This window comes from Remersonia thermophila, chromosome 3 (assembly GCF_042764415.1).
Source record: "Remersonia thermophila strain ATCC 22073 chromosome 3, whole genome shotgun sequence".
In the NCBI taxonomy this organism is placed as follows: Eukaryota; Fungi; Ascomycota; class Sordariomycetes; order Sordariales; family Chaetomiaceae; genus Remersonia; species Remersonia thermophila.
The window spans coordinates 2353901-2369157 of record NC_092219.1 but is presented as its reverse complement, the minus strand read 5'-3'; the positions used below and the strand labels follow the sequence as shown (position 1 = coordinate 2369157).

The following is a 15257-nucleotide window of genomic DNA, read 5'->3' as shown; positions in this document are numbered from 1 at the left end:
CTCCATTAATATCATAAACACTCCTAACACAAATATAAACTACGCTAGATGTTTCAGTCCGTACAACAACACACCTCCCTACACCTCCCCCCTGATCCCTACGTGATACGGTACCCCCCATGGTGTTGACATGTCGATGCAACCTGGTTCATGCTAGTTCGCTACAACCTTACGCAGTACTTCCTTAGCTCACCCCCCCTCCCCGCCCCCCCTGGTTCCCCGCATCCCCACAGCGGCCCCGGACGGCGAAGAGCCTCGGCATCCCGGCGCGGCGTGCGGAGAAGGCCAACGCTTCCGGCATGCAGTTCGCGTCTCGTGAAGATGGAAACGGCCAGTGGCAGGGAAACGTTAAGACCTGACCAAGCACACCACCACAGTAAGAAACACGCCCGAGCACCCAGGCACCGTGGCAATTACTAGTAGACACTCGGATCCCTTCTCCTCTTCCTACTTTTTTCTAATACCTACTATTGTCCCAGCTTTGCACATATTCCCCTTTCTTGAACTCTCATCTTTCCCCCTCCACATTTTCATCCTCGTCTCCTTTTCCACTTGCCGTACGTAGTAGTGTAAGGCGCCTGAATTTACCTTACCATACCCCGTAGCACACCTTAAGGACTTTCTCTCCCCTTCGCCGACCGCCATGCCTACGGCTCCTTCGCCTTCGCCTCCGGCCCCTGGCGACCCCCCCTTAAAAGGCATCCGGGTCCTCGAGCTCGCCGGCCTTGCGCCGGGGCCCTTCGCCGGCATGCTCCTCGCCGACGCGGGCGCCTCGGTCCTCCGCGTCGACCGCGCCGCCGACGGCGCCCGCCCGCCGCCCCCGACCTCGGACCTGCTCACGCGCCGCAAGGCCTCCATCGCCGTCAACCTCAAGTCCCCGCGCGGCGTGGCCCTGCTGCGCGCCCTCGCGGCCCGCGCCGACGTGCTCATCGACCCCTTCCGGCCGGGCGTCCTCGAGCGCCTCGGCCTGGGGCCCGCGGCCCTGCGCGCGCGCAACCCGCGCCTCGTCTACGCCCGCCTCACGGGCTTCCGCCGCGACGGCCGCTGGCGCGACATGGCGGGCCACGACATCAACTACCTCGCCGTCTCGGGCGCGCTGGGCCTGCTCGGCCGCCGCGGCGCGCCGCCCACGCCGCCGGCCAACCTGCTCGGCGACTTCGCCGGCGGCGGCGTCATGCTGGTGCTCGGCATCCTGGCGGCGCTGCTCGTCCGCGAGCGCACCGGCCGCGGGCAGGTCGTCGAGGCCAACATGGTGGACGGCGCCGCGTACCTGGCGAGCTTCGCGCGGCTCGGCATCGGCGCCGGGTCGCCGGCCTGGGAGAGGCCCCGGGGCGACAACCTGCTCGACTCGGGCTGCCCGTACTACGACGCCTACGAGACCCGGGACGGCCGGTGGATGGCGGTCGGGGCGCTGGAGCCGCAGTTTTTCAAGGCGCTGCTCCGAGGCCTGGGGATGGAGGGACGCGGGTGGGAGAAGAGGCGGTGGGATCGCAACGAGTGGCCCGCGCTGAGGCACGAGCTCGAGGCCGTGTTCAAGACGCGCACGAGGGACGAGTGGGAAAAGGTGTTTGAGGGAACCGACGCGTGCTGCACGCCCGTCTACGAGTTTGGCGAGATGACGAGGGAGAAGGAGAGGATGGAGGGGGACGCGAGGCCGCCGGTGGCGTTGTGGGGGTCCCCGCTCCTGGCCGTGGCGACGAAGGAAGCCCCGGAGCAGAGGCAGAAGCAGAAGCCGGAGCAGAAGCCGAAGCCGGAGCGGGAGGAGGAGGTGGTGGAGGAGAAGGAGGAGGAGGTCGTCGCGAGACGTGGTCAGGGGAACGGCGTCAAAGGGGAGGGTCACGTCGGGTTCCCGCTGACACCGGGGGATGGCGGCGAGGAAACGCTGCGAGAGTGGTGTGGCTGGACAAGAGGGAACCAGTTGGACGTGGAGGAGGGCGGGCTGGTCTTGAAGGACACGTCAAAATTGTGACGGCGAGTAGAGGATGGATTAGGCCAAGCTGGACAGCACCGTAGTAGATGGCGTTCCTCCCGGCCTGGCGAGATGCACCCTTCGGCTCACGCCGGTCAGAAATGCGTGTCTCTCCCTTTGTATCATCCCTGGTTCTCGTCAGCCTAGGGAAACCCTTTCGGTTGGCATTCTCAGGTCAGACGCACCGCTCTAATCCATACGGCCAACGTCTCGAACCAGCTATTCTTTCCCTCGTCCACCAACGCCCTCAAACCGGGCTCGGGGGCGGATTGGGAGGCGGGCTTGGAGACAGATCGCGGGAGGAGCGTCGAGCCATGGAGGACGCGACAGGAGGGTGCCGTGTCGTAGCCGGGGAGGAGAACGCTGGCGGAGAGGTGGTTGGGAATCTCAGAGGACGCAGAACCAATGCTCCCCTCAGAGTCTGAGAGGGATCCGTGCGTGGAGGCAAGGCAGAGCCATCGCATCCTATCTAATATAGTATGTATGCACCATCACCGTCCCCCCCCCCCCCCCCCCCCCCCCCCCCCTGGACGATGGCTATCCTCGAGAACCCCCGGGGAACGTGGGAGTGGTGGGTATGCCAGGCCGTTCAGCCAGCCTCGTTCACCTCCCCCTCAGGTTAGCGCATCGCTTCCAGCGATCCACAAACGCAGGTGGGAGAGGTGGATGAAGGGATGGGATGGGATGGAGGGATGGAGCAGACAAAACCTCCTAGAACAACACCCTCCACCCTCTCCAAGCGTCATTTTCTTGCGTCTTCTTGCCTAGCCCCGTCGGTTCGTTCGTGAGGGAGAACCCCCGTTACATTGCGTCTTCCTGCACCTCCCCACGCACCATTTCGGAGCCCCGCGCACGCAGCGAGCTCGTTTCCGCTTCTCCTTGGACGCTCGGATCCGCGGGGATCGATTCCCACCCTCCCACCCACCCACCAATCACTCAGTCATGGAGGCTGCGTATGAGTGGCGTTGCGTTGAGCTGAAAGGGTGGTACAAGGGACCAAATCCACACCCGCCGAAGCTCTTCCTCGGCACGACCGGCTGACAGCTGTGGTGACATAGTAGTAGATACCTTCGTCTCGCTGCACCACGGCAATGGGAGGAACCTCAGGGTGGGCGTGAATGCGTAGGTACCGGGAGTCTTCTGTGTTCATCATAGATTCAAGGCCGCCTATAATACATGCCTACTTGCTTTCAACCCACCCGGCAACGCACAATCTCGCAATCTATCAATGGTATCACAACAATCAGTGCGGTAATTATCCCCAGCCTCATCGCCGTGCCGTTGCCCTTCCTACTTAGCCTCGCCCGCCGGGACTCACGCATTGTCTGCCTTCCCCTTCATCATCATCATCACATCATCTTCCATCCCATTCATACACACTAACTACACTAGCTAATCGGCAGAGACAGACACAGAACGCTTCCATGACCTCTTTGACATAACACCAAACCCGCCGCCCCAAACCAACCATGCGCATCCACCATCATCCCTCCATCATTACGAAGTCGGCCCTCCCCCCCTCTTCCTCTTCATATTCCAACGATTCCATCCCCGACCCTTCCGCTCAGCGCCTCAGAGCGTACCTCACTGCACCTGGCTCACAATCTCGCTCGCCCTCGACAGGCTCTCCACCATCTGCTGGCATTCCTTGCGGCGGCGGACCGTGTAGTCGCTCTCCTTGAGCAGGTCGTCGAGCTCGCTCTGGCGGTACATGTTCTCGAGAAGTTCCTTCTGCATGCCGTCCTTGGTGAAACTATCGGACGGTTAGTCTCTCTGTATGCTCAACCTTTTTCTTTTGTCTCTCTTTTTCTTTTCGTTTCTTTCTGGTGACAGGAGAAGAAGTGACGACTTACCTAACAAGATTCAGCATGATGGCCTTTGGCACCATATCAATCATGGTGCGCTTGACAATGTTGTAGTACGACGAGATAAGAAGCTCTGTGTGGAGAAGAGCATTTGGTCAGTCTCTCTCTTCCTTTCCCAACACGCTCTCTTCTTGCGCAAAAAGGGGGGATACGCACTAATAACCTCCACCTCGATGCCCTCCCTCTCCGAGAGGGTACCCGAGGCCTTGAGCGTCGGCGGGGGCGGCTCCATGGCGGCGGCCTTCTTCTTGTTCTTGGCGGCAAAGAAGCTGCCAAAGAAGCCCGTGTTGGACGTCTCCTCGGCGCCGACGGGCGTCGGGCTGGCGGCGCGTCCCGGCTGCGGGTTCAGGGGCTTGCCCGTCTTGGGGTCGACCTGGACGGGCCGCGAGGGGTTGTGCTTTTCGTTGACGATGGCCATGGCGCGGTGGCCGTTCAGGAAATCCGGGTGGGCCGTGTTGATGTAGCAGGCCTCCATCGCCACCAGGTCGCGCACCAGCTTGTTGGTGGGCTCCATGGCCTTCTTGAAGAAGGAGATGACGACCTGGTGGATCTTTTCCTTGAGCTGCGGGTAGCGGCGGTACATTTGCTTGCTGAGGAGCTGGGTGAGGATGCGCACCAGCTCGTCGTAGACGAGCGAGGCGCACTTGAGGCTGGGTTCCTCGAGGCGCTTGATCTGCTGCTTGACGATGAGCTCAAAAGCGGTGGTGCCGACGAAGAGGGCCGGCGAGGAGCCCGACGAGTTGTAGAGTATGGTGCGGATGTCGACGTCCTTGACCTGGTCGAAGGGGTCGACGGCCTTGACGCCGTTGGAGTAGAGCTCGTGGAAGACGAAGCTGATGCGGGCGCCGCCCGACAGCTCGGTGCTCGAGAGCTCCGTGTTGTTGCCGTCGAGCACGGTGCGCCACTCGTTGGTGAACTCGGTGATGATGTTGAGCACAATGTTGGCGCTGTTGCCGAGCATCGAAGGCCCCAGGGACTCGAGCTCCTGCGTGTACTTTTGCAGGGAGCTCGAGATGCGCGCCTTGATGTCGGGCAGGGTCTGCTTGATGTGCATCATGAGGATCAGGTTGAGCTTGCGGGCCAGGTAGGGGGTGCCGCAGTAGGAGCTCTTGTTGCGGTAGGCCTTGTGGTTCTCGAAGAAGGCCTTCTCGGCCTCCAGGGCGGCATGGATGGGCTTCTTGTTGTCAATGTCGCGCTGGCCGCGGTTCACAACGGGGACGTAGCCCAGGCGCAGCGGGATGATGCGGCCGGCCAGGATGTCGACGACGTCGGTGCCCTCGTCCATCAGGTCGACCTTGGTCAGCACGCCGATGGTGCGCTGGCCCTCGGGATCCACCTCGCGAGCCAGCTTGAGACCGTCCGAGTTGGCCAGATCGATGTTGGCGGCCGTGACGGCGAGGATGATGGCGTTGGGCTTTTGAATGTACTTGAGGATCATGTCGCGGATCTGGCGCTCGATATCGCGGGGCTGGTCGCCGACGGGCACGCGCGTCAGACCCGGCAGATCGACCAGGGTGAGGTTCAGCACGTTGGGCGAGTAGATGCGCAGGTTGATCGGGGCGGGCGAGATGCCGGCGTTCCGGCCGACCTTGGCCTCGGTTTCGCGGTTGATCTCATCACGGATCTTGTTGAAGTCGTAGAACTTTTGGCCGGGGATGTGCAGGAATTCGCCCCATTCCTCCGTGTTGGCGGCCTTGTCGGTGGTCCCTGTGATCTCGGTTTGGTAGCCGTTGGACTGCGGGTCGCCGGGGCGGTTGATGAGCTGGAGGACGAGGGGACGGCGGGTGACGATGCCGGAGCCACGGGGGAGGCTGGAGCGGGCGGAGAGGGAGAACTCGTCAGCGGAAGGAACAGAGAGAGATGCCCGAAAGGAGAGGCGGCAGCGGCACTCACAAGTCGCGGCCGACGATGTTTTCTAATACTGAGCTCTTGCCGCTGGACTGGCTACCAACGACGACTATTTGCGGCAGGTCGATGGGGTTCGTGACGCCGACGGTGGTGAAGACATCCTGGAGCTTGTTGACGAGCCTGTGCGTGGCGGGCGACGCAACATGTCAGCTCAGTGCCCGACGAGAGGCTGAACGGCGGGAGGGGAGAGAGGCGGGGGAGGGGGGGGGGGGGGAGGGGGGAGAAGAGACGTACTTGATCAGGCCCGGATCGGAGATGCCGCCGGGTTGGGCAAGCGATGGAGCATCGGCTGTCATGGCGGGCTGCGTGTCCGGAGAGCCGGCGTTGTGATGCGGAAGGGGGCCGGCGCGGTGGTGTTGGAGATGTCGGTGGAGGACCGGGGAGATGGAGGGGCCGTGCAACAAGGGAACTGGGGCCTGGCGATAAGGGATGGAGGAGCTGGTGTCGACGCTTGGTGTCGAGCAGAGGGAAAGCCGAGTCTTTGGAAGTGTAGGCGGCCCGGTCGGTTCTCGTGGTGTATGGCTTGCTTTTGCTGTCCTGTTTGTGTCAGGATCCGCTGAGGGCGTGTCGGGTTGGTTCTGCGAGAGTCGATGGTAGCAAGGTGAGAGCGGTGCGTGGCTAGGTAGGTTGGTCGGTGAGACCGGACAGTGGATAAGGCCGTTAGCGAGACGGAAATCTGGTTGCTGTGACTCGTCACGCCGTCGAGTGCCATGAATGGAATCCCTTGGCCCCACCGTGTCGCAGCCTCCTACCCACCCGCCACTGCAGAGTGGCTGTCGTGAAGAACAAAAGGCAGGACCTGTGGAAGGCGAAAGAGCCCAACCGACGGCACAGAATCCCAGGGACCTAGCGGGCCGAGCACTTCTGCATCCATACAGCGTACACGTGATTGATTGGCTTCACGAGCTTCCAATTTTCTTGCCGTGCCTCGCGCTGGGCTGCTGTTTTCCTCCCCATCCCATTCCCCATCCCACACTACCTCCCTCCAAGGTTGCAGTGACGCGGCATCATCCACCAACAGCGGTCGCAATCGATCCCATGCTGGCCCCAGCATCATGCTCAGGCATTCACCTAGGCCTCCCGACCTTGGGTGCGTAATGCCTACGCAGTCTGCCAACGTCACCAGTCGTATACCATGAGAGCTCACGTTGGGTGGAGGCCGCCCATGGCGCATGGCGCGCCGGATCTCTCTTTTCTCGAGCAGCCTGTCGGGAAACGGTCCGAGCATTGCATAGAAGCTCCTTGCTGGAGAAACACGTTTGGGAATCGCATTGGCGGCCGTCGCAGCAGTAATATGCGAAAGGGACGGGTGGATCGAGCCATGTTCAAGTTCGCATGAAGTTACACAGGCCAGGCACCATGATCTGCCCTCTCTCTATGCGGCCTCGAAAGAGTCCTCCTCGCCTTCGTCGTGTCAAGCTTGTCGCAGCAAGGAGCCTTCAGAGATCCATTGAGACCATTATTATGACTTCCGAGGTGTGCAAACTTGGTACAAAGACGCAGCAAGGTATCCCTGCTGGGCAGATAATCAATGCTAGAGAAAACGCGCCCCTTCCTAGCTTCAGAAGGCAAGCAACTTGGCCCGCTCCGTCTCCGTCTCTCTCTCCACCTCCTTGCGTTTCCTCGCCGTCGGTTTGACCGCCCGGCCTCTCTTCCTCTTGTCCCCAGCCTTTGGCTTCTTCTTCTTCTTGACGTCCTCCTCGTCGCTATCCTCCTCTTCATCATCCTCGTCCTCATCGTCGTCTTCCTCATCATCATCCTCCTCCTCGTCACTGCCCAACCAGTCCTCCAGGTCCGCCAGCTCGTCGTCACTCTCCTCAAAGTCGGACACGTACTCGACGTTGCCGTCCTCCTCCTCGTCCTCTGACTCCTCCTCCATCTCGCGCTCCTCCTCCGACTCCTCCTCGCCCTCCTCCTCGATACCCTTATCCATGTCCTTGTCTCTCACGCCCTCGCCCTCGGCCTCCAGCGCGTTGAGCACCTTCTTCCAGATGTTCGCATTGCAGTTGAGAGGCTGGTCGCCGTAGGCACCCTGGCGCAGGCGTTCGAGCAGCTCGCGCTCGATGGTGCGCTCGAGCTTGGCGGCGGCAAGGGCTTTCCGCTCACGCGCCTCTTCGCGGTGCCGGATCTTGGGTGCCATCTTGGGGACGAGCTTCTCGCCGAGGCGGGCCTCCTCGGCTGCGATGCGGCGCGCGCGCGCGGCGACTTGGACGAGCCGCGTGAGGCGCTGCTTGCACTTGTGAATCAGGAACTTGGGGAAGAACTGGAGACGTTGCTCGATCTGTTCCAGGGCTTGTTGGTAGTTCTTGGAGAGCTTGATCTTTTCCCACCATTTGGACGGCATGTGGGATCGCTCGATCTGTGGAGGGAGAGAGTCAGCGGTTGGTCCCGCCAAAGGACCGTCGGAAAAGCTAGGCCGCGCCAATATACGTACCGTCCTGATGTAGAGATATATTGTCCCTTTGGGCGACGTCCTCACGGTGGCATACCGGCTGTTGGCGAGAGGGCAGCTCTGCCGGTTGCAGAGGCCGCTGACAGAATACTCATTTCGGCAGAAGTTCTGGCCCTTGGTGGTTCTGAAGAACGTTAGAGTCTGAGACGGCCGGCGAGACGACAACGGGCAATGCCTACTTAAGCTTGAAAGCGCAGAACTGCTCTGCAGAAAGTTAGCAAGCAGAGAAATCGATTGGGATCCTCCGAGAATACTCACGGTTGATAATTTGCCAAACGATTTCGTCAGACATGATGGGCTCTAGTCGCCTCTGTCGAGGTTGGGCGGTGGGACGGCGGCAAAAGCACCTTCTCAAATGCTGCGAAAAGGTGACTTGGTAGAACGTTGGAGGGGTGACGGGACGGTCGCGATCCAGAAAAATTCCAGGTCCAGAAGTTTTGGCGGACAAGCATTTTGGACGTCTTATCTTATCGGGGCCCACTTAATTTTGAAGCTGCCCAATCACAAAACCGGGTTGCAAAGCTCCATGTCACTTTCGCCAAGGTCCCCCAATGCTGGCTGTCAATGCCGTGAACAAGCACATTTCATGAATCTCAGCTCGCTGCTCGTGTCGAGAAGTCAATGTTCCGCTATGCGCTGAGAAGAGGGTTGAGCCGGTGCTGGCGGGATCTCACAAGGGCGCCCGTGGCCTGCGAGCGCCTCGTACGGCAGCCCAGGTCCCCTGGGCCCCTGCGGGCTCAGGCCCAGGCTCGTTTCGGTACCGTCAACCGCGGATCCCTTCTTAGCAACGACACCATCTACGCCTTGTCCTCGGGCTCAGGGCGTGCTGGCATCGCTGTGATACGCATCTCGGGGCCTGGTTGTCTCGATGTATGTCCTCGCCCACGCCCATTGGTCTCATCCTCCTCTGGTTGACACCCCCGTAGGTCTACAAGGCGCTCTGCCCTGGCAAGGCCCCTCCCAAGCCCCGATACGCCGGAGTGAGGACCCTTTTTGAGCCCGGGACAGCTGGGGGCTCCGGAGAAACCATTCTGGACTCGGACGCCTTGGTGCTGTACTTCCCAGCCCCCCGGACCGTGACCGGGGAGGACGTGCTGGAGCTTCACGTTCACGGTGGTCACGCAACCGTCAAGGCCGTTCTCTCCGCCCTCCGCCGATGCTCCTCGTCGACGCAGATCCGGTACGCCGAACCGGGCGAGTTCACCAAGCGTGCCTTTCTCAATGCGCGTCTGGACCTCGCCCAAGTCGAGTCCCTGGGCGACACCCTCGCCGCCGAGACGGAGCATCAACGGCGCGCCGCCGTCCAGGGCAACTCGGGCGTCCTCGGCAAGACGTACGACGGCTGGCGTGAACAGCTTCTGCTCGCCCGCGGAGAGATGGAGGCGCTCATCGACTTCTCCGAGGATCAACACTTTGAGGAGTCGCCGACGGAGCTTCTTGTCAACGTGGAGCGACAAGTCGAGGATATGCTGCAGTCCATCCGGCTGCACAAGCTCGGGAGCCAGCGCAGCGAGCTGCTCCGGAACGGGATCCGCATCGCGCTCCTGGGCCCGCCCAACGTTGGCAAGAGCTCGCTGATGAACCAGATCGTCGGCCGAGAAGCCTCGATCGTCTCGGACGAGGCGGGTACGACGAGAGATATTGTCGAGGCGAGCCTTGACATACGGGGCTACCTGTGTTCCTTTGCTGACACGGCCGGCATTCGGACCAATGCGGCGGAACCATCCCGCGATCCCAACGGCGGTGAAACTCGCGCTTCCGTCATCGGCGCCGTCGAAGAGGAGGGCATCCGCAGAGCGCGCCAGAAAGCCGGAGAGTCGGACGTCATCATTGTGCTGGCCTCCGTCGAGGCCGTCGCCGACGCAGGTATCGGCTACCGAATCCGCTACGACTCGGAAACGCTCCAGCTGGCCGCGGGCGCGCAACAATGCCTCATCGCCATCAACAAATGCGACATCGTCCCTCCCGAGATACTATCGCAGCTTCTCCGGGACTTTCAGGCCACGGTGCTCACACCGATTCCTAACCTGCGAGACATCGAACCGCTCGCCATCTCATGCAAGGCGGCTGCCGAGTTTGGGAAACCCGACGGCGGCGGCATCCATGAGCTCACCGAGCGTCTTGCCCAGTCCTTTGGCAACATCACGTCCCTGCCCGAGGACATGCAGCACCTCCTGGGTGTGACAGAAAGGCAAAGCCAGCTGCTGTCCGAGTGCGAGCGGCACCTCAAGGACTTCATGGCCGAGGCACGAGGCTCGGGTCTGGCCGGGGACGAGCCCGATATTGTGCTTGCCGCTGAGCACCTGCGCCTTGCGGCCCTCCGGCTGGCAGCCATTACCGGACGGGGCGAAGCGGGGGACGTGGAAGAAGTGCTAGGGGTTATTTTTGAAAAGTATGATCCCGATTTATCATTGCTGTCGTCATCATAATTCTGGTTTGTGTAGCACGTGGCTGACGAGAATGCAACAGGTTCTGCGTCGGAAAGTAGAGCCGAAGCTGTGAAAAGACAAGACCTTGTGCATGAATGCTATGTATGGTAAGGAAGGAAGGCAAAAGACAATCCGGCCCAATCAAATCCCCCGAGGTGAAAGACAAGAAGATGAAGACGAATACAGAACAGCCAAAGTCAATCCGACAAACCAATCCACTCCCCTTCAAACCATCACAAGCCTTGCGCCCTGCCATTACCAATCCCCCCTCCAAAGCCCGTCACTACGCCATGCGATTTCCCCCCCAAGCGCCAAAAAGTTCTAGTGTCCGTCCGTTCCCAGTCCCAGTCGACCGCGAGGTCTGTTTTTCCTGCGCTCATCCTGCTTCGATGGCGGATGGCAGCCTCTTGTCTTCGTCTAATGCGTCGTGGTCGTCATACACCCCACCCAGCCCTGCTGATGCGCCGGACTCCCGGAACAGGAAAAGAAAAATCCAGATCCCTATACCATGTGCAGGAAAAGCGAAGGCGCGGCATTGCGCTCTGACAATGAAACAAAAAAGGAGAGAGAGAGAGAGAGAGAGAGAGAGAGGTGAAGAGATGCGAGACGTGAGAGAGGATCTAGTTGTTGTCCTCATCGTCCTTGTCGTCCTTGTTGTAGCCGGAGCGGCCCCAGTTGACAAACTTGTTGTCATTGTCGTCCGAGTTTTCCCTGGAGAGAAAGGGGTTAGTTGGTGCTTGCGATCGGATGGGGTTGGTGGTGAGGTGGGAGGGGGGATGAGACTCACTTGTTGTACCCGGAGCGACCGCGGTTGACGAAAGTGGTGGTGGCAAAGAGACCGGAGGCAGCCATTGTTGGTGTGATTTTGGTTGTCGTGTAGGAGAGTGATGGGTGTTGGAAAGGTGGTTGGTGGTGGGTGCAAGGTAGCAGTTGTGATAGTGATGACGGTAGCGAGAGCGGTGCGTTGGACTGCTGCTGTTGTCTTGCTAGCGAAGTGCGGTTGCTGGTGATGAGGATAGAGAAGGATAGTACGACGACCTAGACATCGAGGCCGACCTTTATAGACGGCGGCGATGACTTGGGACGGTGACGAGAGGCCGTCAACCCACTCAGCAACCCCAAGCTATTCAACGCCCCATCACCACTCATCTTCCTGCAGGCAGGCCGCCGCCATGTTCGGCGTAGGCGGCGATGCCTCACAAAGGCCCCCAAGGTACCGCCCAGGTACGTATCCCCGATGATGAGGCGTATGTGGTGTGTGTGTGTGTGCGCGCGGGATGACATAAGGGCGTCTCACGCTCTCAACCGTCCAAGGTTCCGTCCCCACACCCACACCCCCATGAATCTACCGAGCCGCTTTCCCAGTGGACGGCCGAACCGGGCCTCAGTGGCCCGGTACAGGGAATACCCGCTCTCCCATCTTCGGGGATTCCCTATGACTACCTTAGGACCGGGGCCTTGGAGGAGGGGAGGTCTACAGGACATGGGTCTAGCTTGGTGTACCTTACTTTGCCGAGCCGACTAGTTCCATCGGGTGGGTGTGGAACCTCCGCCTCGCATACACAGCCCAACAACAGTCAGAACTCGCCGCCTGTCAAACATGCGTCCCATCATGGATTGAACGGCCAAAACTCGGTAAACAAAAACGCAGAATCATGTCCACACATGCTATTGAGGGGCCAAATGGAACATGTTGTTCAGCTGCCGTCATTGGCCTGGCATATCAAGCCGTAGCGCCCCCGAACCGGAGGGCAAAGGTGCATTTGATGCGGCGAACTCACTTGAGCCTCCTAAAAGGGCCGAGTTTCGACGCCTACCTACGGTACCTGATCTACCGACACCTGAAACAAGCAAAAACGACTTGGGGGCTCGTTTGTTAGGCAGAGTCTCGGGTGTCACGGGCTCAGCCTCCCGTCAAGCCTCGTAGCCCTACGGCCAACGTTTGTTGAAAGATGGATGCCTGGAAATCGGGGTCGTCCGAGTTGGGAAAGGCTCTTGTAAGCCGCCACAGTCAGGGTTGCATGTTGTACAGGGTCTTTGCTCAAAAACAGAGCCACAACACAGAATGGGGACAGCGGGTTTTCTGGCTTGTCCCAGGTCTTTTCCGCCAATCAACGCCGTTGCCATCACATGCTGACTGGGCGAGCCCGCTTAGCGTTAGGTGGCTCCCCAGGCATCACGTTTTCTATTTTCTCAGGTAGTTAGTTACCTAGTTGCCTACGGTAGGTTCCATTGCCAGTCCCGGTTTCTTGTCATGGGTTGCGCGCACAACCGATCCATTTTCCATGGCTTTCTCGCGGGCCTCTGACGTGCGCCTGACTGCCGCAGGCTAACGCATCTCGCCGTTGGCGCGCCGGTTGCTCACTGTCTTTTGGCCGAGACACCAACGTACATACCACATCACGTTTTGCACATCACAAAGCCATTGCTTGATGCCCATCACCCCGTCGTCCAGCGCCGCACTTGCGTTGCACCCGAGCGGCCGCTGCCGAAGGATCCGCAAACCAACCTCGCACCAATGGGGGGACCTAGCTTCCGTATGACAGCTGTTGCGTCCAACTCTTCAATTTGCTGTACAGCCCCAACCAACACACGTCGTAGACTCCATCGCTCCGCCAATGAGTCAGGAGTCATCCGGTCAGCGGCTACAGGCACGGAAGGCTCTCCACGGGGCCGATTAAGCTTCCGGGCCCTCCATCTCCGCGTAGCCAACCGCCGGCACTACCCGCCGCGCCGGAGTCCACCGGTCCAAGACGCCGAAAGTCAACAAAGATGACGCTGCGTACCTAGCTTGGGCAGCCATGGCAGCCTGGGAGACCAGGAATCGAACGAGGCTGTGACCGGCCGCGGGCACCATGAGCCTCATTGTTTCTGGCCGAACAGCCAGGTACACCCGGGCCGTTGCCTCGAGGCGCCAAGCAATCTCACGGCGTTCGGACGGGACCGATCAATCGGTTCCTAGCACCTCCCATGGACAAAGTGTCGCTGCGGCGTGCGGCACGGGCGGCACGGACATGCTCACGCACCTGTCCTCCCCTCAGGACTTTCCCTCACACCCCTCTCAGTTCCCACGTTCCTCAGGACTCTGCCAGGCATTCACGCAGACAACCGCCGGAAAAAAAAGAAAAAGAAAAAGAAAAAGAAACGTGAAACATCGTCACCGGGGTACGTCTAAGTCGTCAGTGGCCTCGGCGTTCCCACTGGTTCTTCGCATGTCGCTCACCTGTCGCTGCTTGAGGCCTGCTCTAATCTGTTTCTCTCACCAGCCCGGCGAGACGGTCATCAGCGGTGTCCAGCAAGAAGGCAAGGCACTGCATCCTGGGTTTCTCTCATCCGTTGACTGACGTACTCCACGGGATGCCACCAACATGCGGTTGTTCGTCCTCAACCCAGCAGCTGACCCTACAACAAAACCAAGCAACCGCCATTGGGCCGCCCTGGGTTGGGTGCTGACGGCCTATCTATGCACCATGGTTTTATCTGCCCCTCGGCAGGTATCTTGCCTGGGGACCTTGCCTTACCGATGACCCGGGCTACGAGGTCCCCGAACCGACACAGAGGGTCGGGAGGATCCATGACGGTATGCGCGGGCATGCTGTGCTGTGCTGCACATGGTGCATGCGCCGAAGCCCCGATCCACCATCCGGGCGAACCCGCACTCTGGAGTGGTGGGGACAGACAGAAACACGGGTGTTGCATGTGTCAAATCCTTCACCCCCGGAAAAGTGATCCTCTACCCGAGAATCCGGAGAGTGCGGATTGAGCCTTTCTGCGCCCCACGCGCACACGTATGCCTGTCGGTCCCTGGCGGGTTCCGGCCGCGCTGCTCTCGGTCTGTGAGGCAGCGAGCACATGGGATGACCCTCGTCCCTGGTCGAGAGATGAGTCCGCGGTCGCTCGATGACATGGAGGGGTTTGGCATGTGCTCCGGAAGAAGCGGCTCAAGACGAAAGAGCGTCCTGGGCTAGAGAGCTGTACTACATACTATGCATATACACTCAGTGGGCGATAACAGGGGAAATGGTGAAGGGCCTAGGGAACTGTACCAGTTCCGGCCCACCGAGCGGCCGCTGTGTTCCCAGTCATGTCGAAACCCGCCCTCCTCTCTGGCCCTCCCTCCCTCCTCACTTGTTCTCGTGGTCACTCTGGTGTCACACATGCCGTCTCATGCACCAGCCGCGCCCCTGGCGTCACACGGGATGAGGACAACGGTACTGGAGGCGCACCTTTGGTGGCCTTTCCCCACGCCCTTGCACCCGCTGACGGCGACCCCCCCCCCCCCTCCCCCCCTTTCGAGTGAGATTGAGTTTGCGGCCCTGCCGGCCAGCCGAACTGACTGACCGATCGCTCGGGTCCCGTCTGTGCCCATCAGCTGCGGGGGATGACGTACCCGTCAGGGGCGCACATCTTGTGTATCGCTGAAGGAATGCTTTTCTCGGCTGTTTGCTAAGACATGACAAAACGGCGCAGTTTACTCATGGATTACCAACGTCGGCCGGAATACAAATGTTCCAGCTTTGTTTGCTCACCATGTCCATCACCCCTTTCTTTTGTACCCTCTTATTTTCTTCTCGCTGTTTTGGAGAGAATCTCGTGAACGCCTTGCAGAATACAAAGTAAAAGCCAATCTCGGC

General features: G+C 60.3%; 5 protein-coding genes across 5 annotated transcripts; 2 read left to right on the top strand and 3 right to left on the bottom strand.

Moving 5' to 3' along the window:
• Positions 1-643: 643 nt before the first annotated feature.
• On the top strand, positions 644-1969 carry VTJ83DRAFT_3485 (uncharacterized protein; the record flags this gene model as incomplete). The annotated part of the gene is made up of 1 exon (XM_071009868.1): positions 644-1969. One exon carries the CDS (start codon positions 644-646, stop codon positions 1967-1969), a length of 1326 nt encoding a protein of 441 aa, XP_070867363.1.
• A 1584-nt stretch (positions 1970-3553) lies between these two features.
• On the bottom strand, positions 3554-6038 carry VTJ83DRAFT_3484 (uncharacterized protein; the record flags this gene model as incomplete). Its single annotated transcript, XM_071009867.1, has 5 exons — positions 3554-3722; positions 3823-3907; positions 3991-5645; positions 5728-5862; positions 5977-6038. The coding sequence occupies 5 exons, from the start codon at positions 6036-6038 to the stop codon at positions 3554-3556; spliced, it is 2106 nt and encodes a 701-aa protein (XP_070867362.1).
• A 1265-nt stretch (positions 6039-7303) lies between these two features.
• VTJ83DRAFT_3483 (uncharacterized protein) lies at positions 7304-8486 on the bottom strand (the record flags this gene model as incomplete). Its single annotated transcript, XM_071009866.1, has 4 exons — positions 7304-8101; positions 8177-8318; positions 8374-8398; positions 8453-8486. 4 exons carry the CDS (start codon positions 8484-8486, stop codon positions 7304-7306), a joined length of 999 nt encoding a protein of 332 aa, XP_070867361.1.
• Positions 8487-8815: 329 nt separating this feature from the next.
• Positions 8816-10682, top strand: VTJ83DRAFT_3482 (uncharacterized protein; the record flags this gene model as incomplete). Its single annotated transcript, XM_071009865.1, has 3 exons — positions 8816-9064; positions 9121-10586; positions 10664-10682. 3 exons carry the CDS (start codon positions 8816-8818, stop codon positions 10680-10682), a joined length of 1734 nt encoding a protein of 577 aa, XP_070867360.1.
• Positions 10683-11243: 561 nt separating this feature from the next.
• VTJ83DRAFT_3481 (uncharacterized protein) lies at positions 11244-11475 on the bottom strand (the record flags this gene model as incomplete). Its single annotated transcript, XM_071009864.1, has 2 exons — positions 11244-11334; positions 11411-11475. 2 exons carry the CDS (start codon positions 11473-11475, stop codon positions 11244-11246), a joined length of 156 nt encoding a protein of 51 aa, XP_070867359.1.
• Positions 11476-15257: the final 3782 nt, after the last annotated feature.